The sequence below is a fragment of the Ptychodera flava genome, chromosome 12 (genome assembly GCF_041260155.1).
Source record: "Ptychodera flava strain L36383 chromosome 12, AS_Pfla_20210202, whole genome shotgun sequence".
Taxonomy (NCBI): Eukaryota; Metazoa; Hemichordata; class Enteropneusta; family Ptychoderidae; genus Ptychodera; species Ptychodera flava.
Genome location: NC_091939.1, coordinates 21,865,786 through 21,881,340, shown reverse-complemented (window position 1 = coordinate 21,881,340; position 15,555 = coordinate 21,865,786). Strand labels below are relative to the sequence as shown.

At 38.5% G+C, this 15,555-nt stretch overlaps 1 protein-coding gene across 1 annotated transcript in view; it reads right to left on the bottom strand.

Moving 5' to 3' along the window:
• Positions 1-15,555, bottom strand: part of LOC139146187 (atrial natriuretic peptide receptor 1-like) — a 55,635-nt gene that overhangs the window by 26,474 nt on the left and 13,606 nt on the right. Inside the window, exons 2-8 of the mRNA XM_070717595.1 lie at positions 9,534-9,640; positions 9,181-9,362; positions 7,489-7,657; positions 5,973-6,163; positions 5,014-5,121; positions 4,054-4,189; positions 2,249-2,376 (exon numbers count right to left, since the gene is read on the bottom strand). Coding sequence (XP_070573696.1) covers positions 2,249-2,376; positions 4,054-4,189; positions 5,014-5,121; positions 5,973-6,163; positions 7,489-7,657; positions 9,181-9,362; positions 9,534-9,640 — 1,021 coding nt within the window. The remainder of the gene's footprint in view (positions 1-2,248; positions 2,377-4,053; positions 4,190-5,013; positions 5,122-5,972; positions 6,164-7,488; positions 7,658-9,180; positions 9,363-9,533; positions 9,641-15,555) is intronic.

The following is a 15,555-nucleotide window of genomic DNA, read 5'->3' as shown; positions in this document are numbered from 1 at the left end:
GCATACGTCAAATTAAAACCCAACAAAACCGAACATAAGGCTTATCTGTAAGTTTCCTCGCCCTTTCGCAGGTGTGTTGGAGAGGTTAAATTGGAAAAAAAATCGGGCCACGTCACAGCACAGAACAGTTTGATGAAAATGTTCCTTATTTGAATAACGCAAAAAACAGCAAAAGGAGCACCGTTTGCAGGAAAATTATGGCATATATTCAACTGCCTGTGTCGCAGACATTTCTATAAACCATTGTCGTCCTCAAAAATTACACGCTTCAACGCCTTTGTTCCCACTCCCTTTGTCAATACATTCAAGCAATTCCCTGTGTTCGAACGTATTTCTAGAAAATAGAAACGTTTTCTTCATCTAAAATTTCTCCAACTTTCCTGTTCTTACTGATGCACTGTTTATTCCCCCATATGTGCAGGGACGACTAATCGCCACCACAGACTTGTCTGTGTCGCCACGTCTAAGACAACTAACCACGCAGGCGCGGGATTAGAAAAAAAATACGAAGGTGTCTAATTCTGTTACCGCGGGCATGCAGTCAAAACCTACGCCTCCCTGCATAATGGGGCGTGATTTCAACCGAGAAGTATTTCCATGGCTCCATTACAAGCCCTCGAGGGGGTCTTTTTTGAAGAAATGATTAATTCGACAGTGTCTGTTCGTTATCCAAAATTTGTGAGACACGCTATACCCGTGAATAATCTGTACCGTCCACTGATTATTTAAAATTTGTGCCTACCAGGAACACAGGTGTGTAATGTTATCTCTTTGCGATTGACATAACCTTTATTTCTTTGATTTTTTTTTTGGTTTTGCAGGTCTAAGATCTTGTTCGTTTTTCTGCGACACTGAATGCGAGGAATCAATTATGAAATCACGAATTCACAGAGATTGGATGTCACTTCTACAGGAAAAATCAGGGTGGTTAACATTAATTTCGAATGCGCCTCGGGGACAGATATTCCAACCCTGAATCGTTCAGACTACTTTTTAAGGTCAACCGCTCGAATTTGAAGCTCTTGTGGCACATGAAATTGTTAACCTCTTATTTTTGTAAAAAATCAAAAAAATTATTTTTTCTCCGTGAGAGTTAACACAGAGATGACGGCCATTTTGAAGTTCAAGTGTAGGTGAATATAATGTTATGCAATTTGTTTATCTGGTTTGAATTTATAATGTGACTCCTGATTTTTATTCTTGATTTTGAAAGAGAATAATTTAATGTTTTCTCGAGGAAAGTTCGAGTAAAGGATTGAGTCTTTCAGTTTCGATGCACGTACTGCGTTTTGGAGACAGAGTTTCTATCGTCATTTATATTAACATGATACAAGTTTTAGTAGACACAAAGATTTATCACATCTTTTACACACACTGAATCATGCTACTTGCCACATCCCCTACCCCCGTCGTTTATGGACAGAACATATTACACAGCTACAAGATACGACGTACATACAAATGATCACCACTGATAATAAGTCATTATCCCGAAATAAATTATGGACATAAATAATACTTCTCAGTTCAATTTGCGTTATAGCCAAGTACTATGATGTTGCACATGATGCACTAGATGAAAGAGAAAAGAGAAATTACATGACCTCCGGTATATTAATGTAATACGTGCCTCTAAAGAAGTTTTTTTTTATAAATGGAACTTAAATACATATTCTTTTATAGTCAGGAACAAAAATTAGGAGTCACCGTGCAGATTTAACGATTAAAGAAAAACATGACCAAAAATTACCTTTATTGGAATTCAAAATGACTCACACAGTCTGTTTTTCTCTACATGTGCTAAAAAAGTAAATTTTCTATTTTGACTAAATCAAAGTAAAACAAAACAAAACAACCAAAGAAATGGTGAGAACTCAATTTACTCCACGGCCTTCGAAAGGAATCTGCACGAGCTGCAGTCTTGCAAAGTGTTGTAAAAAGTTTAGTGTCTCAAAAGCTGTTCCCGACGAGCATTCTACTATAACCATCTGACCATGGTTTGGCCGAAACCTAAACGTCACCAATGGTGATTGTGGACCCGTCTACAGGCAATTTAGGGTGAACAGGTGAACAGACATTCATGTAAACGAACAGCAGAAAGAACAGAAATCTTCCTTGTCATTCATCACATTTTCTTTAACCTGACTTGAGAATTTTAATGACATGACTTTCAAAAACGATATAAGAGCAATTCTATCTATCCCCTTATAGTTATACCACACCCTTCCCCCCCTTTGTGGTACAATACCCTCGTTCCAACGGCATCCACTTGCACGTCGATGATAATCTCGAATCGACCGTTCGGTCGGAGATCTTTGATCCAATAACTGGGTTCTCGTTCAGCAGTATCGTCCATGACGACATCGCCCGATTTACCTGAGGGAGAATTAAATCAACGATACATCACTGGACTAATCAAGTTTATGTTGATTGTGTACCGAAAAACACTGAGCTAAATTCTCCATTTTGGAAACAATTATTTTTTGGGGGATGGTTTGTCAACAGTATTTTAGCAAGTGGATTCCTAGAATTATGTTAACTTGTCCAGTTGTTACTTTGTACAGTTGTCTAGTGCGGGCCCAGCCTTCTTGCTACGTTCTAAATGTAGGATATTTTATCTTCACAGGTACGTATGCAGGAGTATAGATGTGTAGGTGGTAACTTAAAACGATGGCAGATTGGTCGTTTACGAAGGAAGGAAGGCGAGTGATAGGCATAGGTATGTAACACGATTGGAAATATTTTGGTTTATAGGATTTTGAAAAGTTTTCAAAAATTATTGAAAAATAAGGCACCAGACCATAATTTGTTGCTACAGACTGAGGTAAATTTCTTAATTTGTTCAATCTACTTGGCAACAAAGTTAAGTTAACTGCTTTTTACTAAATCTAGTCAAATTGCTTTTTTTGCAAATGTAAATACAGTGAAATAAACAAAAATTTGCAAACTGTACTTATCATATAATTCTGCAGAATGTTTTGAATCTTACAAATTTTGATCCTTTACCTGTTTTTGATATATCACGGTTGTCAAATTGCGATTTTTCGAACACTATAACCACTACTTTGTTTGACTGCTGATAGTACATTGTAAACTCTCCTATTTTGCTAAACTGTCATTTTCATTGTGTGGTAGATGTTCAGAAAACTAAGGTATTTCATACTTTTGATGTTAGTACCTCAATAAGGCAAAGTAAATAGATAAAATTGTATTTTTTATTCTAGCTACTTAAAAAATACAAGGAGTTCAAGTAGCTGGTGAAATATTTGTATTAAAAAGATATTTTGAAATTGAAAAGTTGAAATGTCTAAAAATTGTTAATGACAACACTACCTTATATTTTCAAGGCCACCTTGAACATGACCCTCTATTTTTCAAGGCCACCTTGGACATGACCCTCTATTTTTCAGGGCCACCTTGGACATGACCCTCTATTTTTCAAGGCACCTTGGACATGACCCTCTATTTTTCAAGGCCACCTTGGACATGACCCTCTATTTTTCAAGGCCACCTGGACATGACCCTCTATTTTTCAGGCCACCTTGGACATGACCCTCTATTTTTCAAGGCCACCTTGGACATGATCCTCTATTTTTCAGGGCCACCTTGGACATGACCCTCTATTTTTCAGGCCACCTTGGACATGACTCTCTATTTTCTCAAATTACCAAAACTTGGGGAATGGACAAAACAATAATGACAATTTCAAAGAAAACAATAGGATCTGTCATTTTGAAATGGTAGAAATCTATTTATTGTGCAAATTTATCAAAGTGTCGGGTACCCTATAGCTGAAAGTTACAATATTACAGATTACCCTAAAAAACATGTGAATTGCAAAAACAGAAGAGTAGATGAGCTTAAATTTACTGAATAAACCAATATTACTACAATATCCTATTATCCCAAAATATTTCCAATCGTGTTATGTGTAAATGCATACATACCATAAAATTAAAGTGTTTCTCACCTGATAGTTTACTGTAAGAAGCGATAGTCACACAATTGAAGTAAGGCGCCGAAAGAATAGATACATGCAGTTGTAATGCATACCTGTGTATCTGATACCTTGTGTGTTTTCAAACATGAGCGTCCCATTCCTAAGATCGCCATCCATTGACAAAGTCTTGTTGGCTACGAGACCAATAAGGTACACGGCGTCGTGTAGATAGGGTGCGTAAAGACTGTCCTGTGAAGCAAAGATTCGCAGTTTAAAGTAATGGACTGGTAAGATGATAGTACTCTTAATCTGTCTCATGCCCGTCTATTGATTCAGTACACGTCTTTATATCCATCCGAGTGCAAGTCCATCCGCGTTTTTGCCCCTCTGTCTCTCTATGTGCTTGTCGAACAGTTTTGCATCAATGTCTTGTCAAGATAAATACTAGTCCGTCCTTAAATTCAACTGAATTGACTATTTGAATATCCACTGCACTTCAATGAGTTGTTTATGGAATAAGGTATGAGAACGAGACACTTACGCATAGATAGCTTCGGGACTGCCAGTTCGTTTATCTGAAATGTGCGTATTGCTATTTCTTTTCTCCAATTTTGAGCAAATAGTAGTCATGAATGAACGCAGCGCAATCTCAAAACGTCAGCGTTCCTTTCTCTCTTTTGAACCGATTGTTCGGTAAGTGTACTTGAATCTGACTACAGAGGCACATCTTTATTAAGATTAAAGAGAAAGTGACGTGTTTGAACGATTGAAAAAATCAATGAAAGACAAAGACGTACCAAGTGTAAATGAGATAGGTACGCTTACACCGTAGGGGTTAATTTTGCGCCCTCAAAAATGCATCCCTTCAAATCTAAGATTTAGAGACCATCTCCCGAAATGGTGTCAATTTCTGCTTTTATGGGAGCAAGATTTTAAACTTGCATCAACAAAGCATTATTAACACTAGCGTGCCGTAACATATTCCACACGTGCACTGCGGTGCTTTGATTGGTAGTCATAACGTCCATGTATGGCGTGGTGAAATTCAGATATTAATCGAAAATAGTACTTACTGTTTGCTCGTCAGGTACTGTCACATTGAATGGGTTGGACTGTGATTTATTATAAACCTCTCCATAGAAATCGCCTAGCTCTTCATTGCTAAGTGACGCAAATGAAACCTAAAACAGTTTGGAAAAGAGGGAACCGGTGAGAATCGATGCAAGCTTAGGCACGATGATGGTTTGCAGTAAAGATACGGAAATAAACATTCAGCTAGACGGAAAGAGAAGTTCAAAATGAGCGCTTCAGAGAGTGCATTATGGCCTGTATATATGTAGTCAGATGGATATTAAGAAAGACAGACCATCACACAAACAGAATATAGACAGACAATGACAGATAGATAGATAGATAGATAGATAGATAGATAGATAGATAGATAGATAGATAGATAGACAGATAGAATATAGACAGATAGATAGATAGACAGGTTGGTAGGTAGGTAGGTAGATAGATATATAGATAGATAGATAGATAGATAGATACATAGAGAGATAGAGAGATAGATAGAAAATGGTCAAAACAAGAAGACTTTATTAAAATACAACAATCCGATAGAATGTTGTAATCAATTGAATCGCTAATGACTTAGTCATATATAGTGTAAGGTAAACTTACCATGGTAAACCATGGAGTAGAGTGTAAGGTAAACTTACCATGGTAACCATGGAGTAGAGTGTATGGTAAACTTACCATGGTAAACCATGGAGTAGAGTGTATGGTAAACTTACCATGCTAAACCATGGAGTAGAGTGTATGGTAAACTTACCATGCTAAACCATGGAATAAAGAGTAAGGTAAACTTACCATGGTAAACCATGGAGTGTATGGTAAACTTACCATGGTAAACCATGGAGTGTATGGTAAACTTCCCATGGAAAGCCATGCGGTTCTTCACCTGTGATACTTTGAAGGATGTTGTGAATGTGTTATATGTCATTCTTTTCAGACGTGCCTCCCCTTCACTTACCAAGAGCGCCACTTCGTAGGCCTTCCTGGCATCTTCGTCCCTGCCGTCGTCTCCGAGCCAGGGGGCCGTTTCGTCCACTTTTTCGAAAATCTTCGGCAGGAAGAAGACGTAATCGCCGTTTGTCATGCCCATGTCGTGTGCTTTGAGCAGGATGCGTCGCTCTCTTGATGACCTGGCACAGAATAATACAACTGGCACGGGAAAACAGAAGGCAAACTTCAGTCCGAGATTTACCTTTGCCTAGTATTTGATCTACAGAGTTAAGGGCTAGTAACTGTAACTGTGGATGATTTTATTCACCATTTTTGTTTTGCATGTCAATCATAAGTATTTCTACTCCCAAAAGCATGTTTAAACACCCACTATTTAGCTTGCTAACTAAGCATTTACGCACTGACCACTGTTATTGTTTACGTTTTAATTCTAGTCCGGACCAGAATTCACTTGTAAATAATATCAACGAAGTGTACTCATGTGCAGACTATTGATAAGCTGATACTTTGTATCTCACTATATGCTTTGGGAAGTAGAACAAGAAACTGCTGTTTACATGATAAACAAAAATATTGATCAAAATCGAGGTTTACCAGATTGCCATGGAAAAATGCCACTTTGTTTGTGGTGAAATTGAGTTCAATAGTTCACTATGTAGCTATAACAGCACAGTTTGAACAGATGTGGTATTGAGAGATAGTTCATGCCTCTAAAATGAAAGACTTAAACTTTCGCCCAAATTTTCCTTTAAGTTAACTCTTCAGCCATTTTTCAATCGAAAAAATCGGGGTTCACCACGCAAATTTTGGTACAAGACAGAACAATAAGGCTTACCATTGCAAGCATTTACCGACACTTGGAATTCAAAATGGCCGCTATTCACGCGTTAAATCTATTCGAAAAAATAACTTTTCAATTGTCGCAAAAACAAGTCAGCGAAAACTTTACTTAGTTCATGAGCTTCAAAATGAGCCCCCACTAGTGGTACACCAAAAAGGTGACAGGGTCAAACTACATCATGGACTGTGAAAAACCAGATATCTTATTTTATTTTCAGTGATCGGGCATGTGTGATCACAACCGTTGCTCTAGGCTAATATTAAGTATTGTGCCATATATAAGTAATACGGTGCTCATTCAGGATAGTTTAATATCATATAAAAGGTGACTATGAGTTTGAATATGGTGGTACTCAGCAGGCAGCTGATAATCTAAAAAGAGTGAGAATGAAGATACATCAACTGAAATCGCTAATGCCGTGTGTGACCGTTTTGGCGTTGTTTTAGCTCGCTTAGAACATAGACAGTTGAGGGGAAGACTACAGTGTTTATGCTTAGAAACCTGAGTAAGAGCCCTTTCAAGGGCAGATTTGTTATCATCTTGATCACTAGACTTTTGACAAACTATAAACACCTGTTAAGGAGAACAAAAGACTGACAACATGTAAACAGTCAAGGTCAACAAGAACAAGTGCGTGAACCGAGGATTGAGGACTACCGCTTAAGAATAAACCTTTACTTACTCCTTCCAAGCAGTTTCGTTTTCGTCCACATTTCTTCGATCTCTTCGTCGGATAAATCCTCGGAGTAGACCCTGTAGTCGGCCACTGTCATGCCATTCTCCAACAATATATCGTTGACAGCCTGCGCCGCATATTCACATGGCGCGAACGCTATATCCGCTATGATAACCTAGATTTCGATGAACCAAACAGACAAAAGAACATAGTATATACAGTGCAAGATACAAAGTATATGTGATATCCCATCATTAGCATACAGTGTTGATACCGACACAATACCCATCAATATAATTTGCTGAATGCATCGCATCTGAGACAGATATTCGAACTCTCAAATTTTTCAAATTATTTTCTATGATACCATTTGTGGTGGATCATTTTAAAGCTCTCGGAGTAGGAAAAAAAGGTCTTAGTTTTTTTGGAAATCGAAAATTTTATTGTTTCTAATAGAGTTAATACAGGGATGGCGGCCATTTTGAATTTCAAAAATCGGTAAATGTAGGCAGTTTGTTTCTCTAGTTCCAATCTTTGCATGGTGATCCCCTGATTTTATTCTTGATTTGTTAAGAGAAAGGTTGAAAGTTTCAGAGAGGAAAGTTTGAGCCACGGTCCCTCTATCACTATCCCTATAGAGGGACCGTGTTTGAGCACATTTTTAAGTCTTTCACTTTCGAGGCGCATACTACCTTAAATTAATACTAATCTGCTTTGCATATCGCACTAATTGATAAACAACAAGAGCAAACATATGTTTAACAATGACCCGGTAGACGCTCTGTTTGGGTTTTTTAAAATGTGTAAATGTTATTATCGTATACCTTTAGATTTGTTTCGGCGAAAGGGGCTTGAAATAGTACATGGTAAATGTATTTGAAATTCACGATGGCCGCTGTTCCTGTGTTAACTCTGTTACGAAAATTAACACTTTCGATTTTCACAAACAGTAAGACAGTGAAAACTTAAGTTACTTCATAAGCTTCAAAATAAGACCCAACAAGAGGTATAATTTTAAAAGTTTGAGAGTCCGAATATCTCTCCCCGAGGCGTATTTTTCCTCAATGTGTGCTGTCATTTAAAATGTTTACAGTAGAGGTGAGCGACACTAACGTGATTATTCATCGTTACCATCCGTTTCACTGAGTTTGTCGAAAATAAATTTACATGCAAACGAAAACCCTCTTGGCTTGGTTTGATTAAAAGTCAAAGGCAAGAATTCGAGCATTTCCAGTATCTTATTGGTTTTTTTATGACTAGGGCTCGCTACCCCGTGGAAACAAAACACTTATAGTACCTAAAGATGAAGAGGATGAACAAATCGTTGTATCCAATTTTAATCAGACTGCTTTGACCTTTTTGTCCGAGATTCAAAGACCATTATTTTAGCAAAATGTAAGTCTGCACTGCTCATTCCGACAGAGTTACAGTCGTCGGTCAAGGTCGTAATGGTCCTTTATGACCAGGAAGTATGGTTCAAATTAACACCCAAGAGGATTGAAGAGTCACTCAATTATTTCCCATGGCGTAGAGAAAATCAAAAAAGTACATCTTCCGGCTATTTTAAATTGCTTCACTAAGATGTTGCTCGTGAGTATTTACGAATAACGCATGCACTTATGTGATGTAGTCCGTAAAAGGTACTATACAGTAATTATGCAAAGATATAGATGCGTATAATATGTATATAAAGCTTACCGCCCTGTTCCACTCAAAATAGTTGAAGACCTCAAGGATTAACGGCCCCATTTTACCGAATGACCCTAGCGTGCGGCCGAATGTTGTGAATTCCGATTTGTCGCTAAGCTCCGGGCTGGTGGACAACCAAGACAGATGTAGTATATTCCACATTGACGTCAGGCGGGCAAGAGGCATCGTTCCTGATAGACAGATAATATTTTTTTTCAGTTACATTTAAGAGCGACAATTCCAGAGAAATCATTTTTAGAGAGAGAGAGAGAGAGAGAGAGAGAGAGAGAGAGAGAGAGAGAGAGAGAGAGAGAGAGAGAGAGAGAGAGAGAGAGAGAGAGAGAGAGAATATATCTCCTTACCGGATGAGCAAGGAGGTCCCAGCATGACGTCTACTGACTCCGTATAATAAAGGTCGACTCCACCGTACAGGCCTTCCCGATCTCCACAACCATTTCGCCATAGAACACTACGCGGAATGGGAAGTTAATTCATTACTCAGAGAAGGCTTCATAAGACACGTTTAGCGTACATCTACAACATATTATAACACAAGTACACGTGGCCACAGGTTCATACAGACACACGGCAGGTTCCAACCAAATCACCATTTCTGTGTAGTTTTACTTTAATTAATAATGAACGAAAAGTGATGCAAAGGTCATGACAGGTGTGGAATGAGTGACATACACATAAACGACTAGATAGATGTACATACATACATACATACATACATACATACATACATACATACATACATACATACATATATACGCACGTGTACGTACGTATAGAATACTTACGTGCGTGTATAATGTATGTTCATGGTTGAGCTATAATCACGCCACAGTCGGCATTTCAAGGTCAATTTACAATGTACTTAGCTTATACAAATCACACAGCAAGCGTTTAGGACTGCATTATTCTCAATTTATATCAGCACTAGCGTTTCTGACATTTTAAAGCGATATTTCACTGCAGTTTGAACACCCGAAGAGGAGAAAACAGATTTCCAAAATCACGCGAATATCGTTGAACGATATCATAACCCTGGACCAGCAGTTTGAGTGGACAATCGTCAAAAAATAGGATACGCCGCATGTGAACACTTCGCTGTGCGACAGTGCCAGACTGAGTGACGAATGTATTTTTAACATTTTATACTATCTAATTTTAATCTAATTTTATACTTTTTAACAAAAAACATCCCCTTCTCTCTAAATAACCTATGATGCAGCATTAACGTTTTATGCTAGTTTAGGGTCACTTTTTAGCACGGAAGTTTACATATTGTACTATCTTTAATACCCTCATCCAGTCAGAAAGACGCAAAGGCGTAACTGTATTCGTCTATTACTATTTTAAATGGCAGTTGATTACTGTACTCTTACATCGTGCCGTGGAGTAACTTTATTATATTATCATTCCTTGTTCCTTTAGTGTGACTTTTTGTCATTGCTCTTTGCTTTGTCTGCCGTGTTAGTGCATCTAATTGTATGACACAGACTGTATTTGCCTTGTTTTGGTCATAAGTTTGTTTTTCCCAATGTATTCCTATTGTATTTGCTCATGTGTAGCAAGATCAAGATAATAAAAGATAAAATAAGTATACGATATATTATTTTGCACCAGTAATTTAGAGAAAGAATACAGCGATCGACATGATGTGTCAAGACTAGAAAATAAGCGCAATATTCGCGATATACCATTCTGGACCCCCTACGTACACAGAACATGAACCAATCTTCTACAAAGAATATACTTAATCAATAAATTTGAGAGGAGTTATTGAGACAGGAATTTGCATTTATACACTATAATTCATAAATAAAAGAAGTACAGTGACAGCACTAAAATCGTTCATTTTTAACCGAGGCGCTTACAAAGTTTTTATTATTTCTGGTGTCGTCGACAGCGGCCAGTCTTGCAGCCATCGGGGGTTATTTCAGGCTTACGTTCAAAATATGGTCGTCTGGGTGAAGTTGTCGGAAACACAATTTCTCTGAAGGGGAGAATATCCTGACTGTCTACCCTGTCTAGGCGACAATGAATTTTACTCTTCCGTAATGATTTAATTGTGACTCTTAGGGTTGTTTTCTCACTTTTTAATATCATCCATTTCCCGCTTTATTTGGCACTCTTTCTCGAGTGCTCTATGGTAAGTAATGTTTGTAATAGAATCGATCATCCAATACGCTAAAGCCAACTACAGATGAGGTACCCCTCTGCCCATTACTCAATGAAGCAATGAGGAGTATAGTGCGTTGCTCAGCTCAAGGGTAACATAAGCGAGTCTCGAGCTCCCCTCCACGGATGTGATATTTCCTCCATAACTCCCCCGCGAAATAAGGAATTCAGTCTCGTTGGTATGGCATCGATAATGCCTAACAGTCATAATAAAATCATCCGTAAAAAGTTGTTAATCCCTGCATGCCTTCAGTCAATATTTTCGCTTCTGAAATAATCTCCCCATGTCCCTGGTTTCTGAATAAAGACGGAAAAAGTCTTTTTCATAATGGCAACAGAAATCCTTAGCTTTACTGTGTAACCATTTCTCTCTTTGAGAAAACCTTTCTTGGCGGTGAAATTTTGTTTCTATAGGCTGCCCGCATCCATCCGATGCCCTCTGCCCTTTCGGTATTTGGCATTAACACTTATCCAATGCACGACAACATGAGAGGAAATATGATATATCAAGATGAACCTTTTGCGTGGTTCGCAAGTTTCCTTATTAGGCTTTGATCCACGTGAATATGGCGTCATTCGGCCAATAGCCATACGATGAAATTTATGTACAACTGATTAAAGGTATACTGTCACCTGCTCCAATTTTGCCAAGTTACCATGGAAAGAGAAAATCTAACCAATCACAGATTTTAAGCGGGTGGCCGCTTTTTAAAAATAGCTCCCTCACATGGACATATGAATACCAACGAACGCCCCTTTGACCATATATGGGCATATTTAGATTACAGGTGACTGTATACCATTAAACAACAACAACAGCACCATTTTATGTCTCAACTTCTTGCCTAGCTTTAAGATAATGTAACTTTTGTTAAAGAATCATACCGATAAACGATGGACCCTCCATTTTTCGTTCGAATTAATCATAATCATTATGACAGCTCGCTTAACTCGATTGGAAACCCAAAATTGATTTTTAGCAGTGTGCTACGGGTGAATCTCTGTCCGGATGCGTATGACCAATTTCATCTTTTCAAAACTATGCACCATCAACATCCAATGTTCATCTTTGATTGTGGATACCATCGATGTAATCATTACTTAAGCCTTGGTGTCTCTAACTTTCGATAAAGTCGTGATGATTGGTCAACATAAACAGTTTGGCAATGAAACTAAAATGCTATCACATTTCGAATGAGAATAAAAACCATTTACTCATAAAATTTACAAAGAAAACACCAAACCTCCACCGAAAAGACGAAAATTATTTTTACAAAACAAGCAGAATAAAACCACAATTTCAAGTCAAGCGATGAGTGTCAGGATACATTATGTATTATAAGAAAATAAATCCTGAAACGTCATTGGCCGTTGAAATGATACACTGACTCTTTTGTCTCATTATTGATCATGACGTCAGATGGTTCAACAATAATTCACACGTCTCAATTTCAACCGTCACAAGGTTGTGACCGACCGCTCTTCTTTTGTATTCTGAAATCATATCTATTCCGACCTATTGGCAAATCTCTTGTCGTGATGTCTGATGAAATCCTGAAAAATATGGATCAATTTTACTTCAAGATAGAATGCGCCTCGGAGACAATATTTGGTCTACCACTTATGAGGGCTTATTTTCAAGCTCATGGCGTAAATAAAGTTTTCACCGGCTTATTTTGAAATGTTTCCCCCATAGAGATAACGCAGGGATGGCGGACATTTTGAATTTCAAAGTCAGTAAATATGAAGTAATTTGTTTCTCAAGTACCAAATATTTTAACTGTGGCTCCTTATTTAATTTTTTATTTCGAAAGGGACCGGTTAAAAGTTTGAGCAAAAGTTTAAGACTCAATTTCGATAAGGACTTACTATGGTTGCCAGTGTATGTCTTTGGCAAACGTTTACTTTTTATCATGCTCGTGTACACACTAATATTAATATTTCTGTTTAACCAGAATATTAAAATCTAATTTTAAAGATAAAAGGCATGTTACCTGTGGCACCTTTTCAGCTCCGCCATTGGCAGCTTTTAATACAAACCCTTGACTTTTGTCACAAGGACTTTATTGTAATTCAGAAAATATCATGAAATCAAACCAAACATGTGGACAATTGTAAGTTGTCAATTTTGCGGTTCCTGAGTTTTTCCTGAACTTTGCAATTGTCTTTTGCAACTACATCGAATTACTATCGCCATTGTGAACCATGCCTTCGATGCTGTACAACGCTGCCACCTTGATGAATATGGATGGAATGTTATGAATAGTCCTGCTTTATCGAGAATTAATGCTAATTTGTGGAAGTGTCTCAAAGATCTGAACATCTGTAAGACTGCGAGTACCAGGCGAGGCTGCACTGCTGGCAGACTAATGCAACGACCTATCCAAACTCAGATAACTCCTCATCACCTGCTGAAACGTTTCCATCCAACCAATCACAGTTTCTCAAACAACTATGCCAACCTCGTTAATATCCCTGTCAGTACAACAATCACTGCTGAAACAATGCACAGAAACCCACCACTGTCGGTTTCAAAACCTGCTTCATCTCAGAGACAACACAATTCCTTTCGTTGCTCTTTCATGAATTGCCGTTCATTGTGTAATAAACCTACCGCCGTCAAGGAATTCATGCATGAATGCCACCTCGACGTACTTTTCCTAGCGGAAACATGGCTTCGCGACGACGCCAGTGATTTATCATTAGTTTCTGACTCTCTCCCGCCCGGTTACAACATCATCAGTGTTCCTCGGAGTCGACGTGGAGGAGGTGTCGCTGTCATATTTGACTCGTCATTATCAGTGTCACAAGTTCCGCTAACCAGTTCATTTAATTCGATAGAAGTGTTGGAATTGCGTATAAAGACTCCGTCATCGCACATAACTGCTGTCACTGTGTACCGCCCTCCGCCAAATAAGACAAACGGTCTTACTGTCGATAATTTTGTTGAGGATTTTACGAATTTTTTGTCATCTCACCTTGACAAAAATTCGCCATTAATCATCGTTGGTGATTTTAACTTCCATGTCGACGATCACAATTGCACAAGTGCCGGGAAGTACCGTGATCTACTTGACTCTTTCTCCCTGCGTCAATGGATCTCCGGTCCCACTCATCGTGCTGGTCATACCATTGACCACTTAATCACACGCATTGATGATACTACCATTACCAACGTCCGAGTTGAACCTATCTATGCCATATCTGATCACTATCCTTTGCTTTTCACTGTCAACCATCGCCATTGCTCTGCAGAAAATCGGCAGCGTATAATATCAAGAAACATGAAATGTTTTTCTGCTGATTCATTCGCCAATGATCTCTCATCATCAATTCAGCTTCAGCCAAACACCGAGGTATCGAGAAAATTGGACATAATGAATCGCGTATTACGTGACACATTTGACAACCATGCCCCTACGCGTGTGAAATTTGTTCAAAATAGACAACCTGCACCATGGATCACCAAGTCTGTTACGAACGCAAGATCACAAAGAATGAAAGCTGAACGGATTTGGAGAAAATCTAAACTAGAAGTACATCGGCAGATTTACAGAGAGTTGCGGACTCACGTTGTTCGCCTCGTTGAAAACGCCAAACGTCATTATTATTCAGACTTGATTGACAATAGCAAAGGCAACCAGAAACAGTTGTTTAATATCGTTGAACGGTTAATCGGCCAACCTCGGAGATCTGTTCATCTTCCGAAGCATGATAACCCGTCAGAAATCGCCAATCGCTTTGCAGATTTCTTTTTTACATCGTGTGAAGTCTCTAGTTTCAAACTTGAGCCAGTCATCCGACGATCTTCACCATCAACGCTCGTCACCGATATGCGATTTGAAACCCGAGTGTCGCTTCGAATCTTTAATGCCAACAACCACTGAGGAAGTCTTGCGTACCATTCGGTCATCTCCTTCGTCCACATGTTGCCTAGATCCAATTCCTACCAAGATCCTGAAGCAGCCAGAAATCCTACAGGTGTTACTACCGTACATAAATGAACTCTTCAATGACTCTTTACGTGATGGTATTGTACCCACTGATTTTAACATGCTGTTGTTAAACCTCTTCTCAAGAAACCATCTCTTGATCATGAGATTCTTAAAAATTATCGGCCTGTTTCTAACCTACCATTCCTATCAAAGGTATTAGAACGCATAGTTGCTACTAGGCTGACCAATCATATTACTAGTC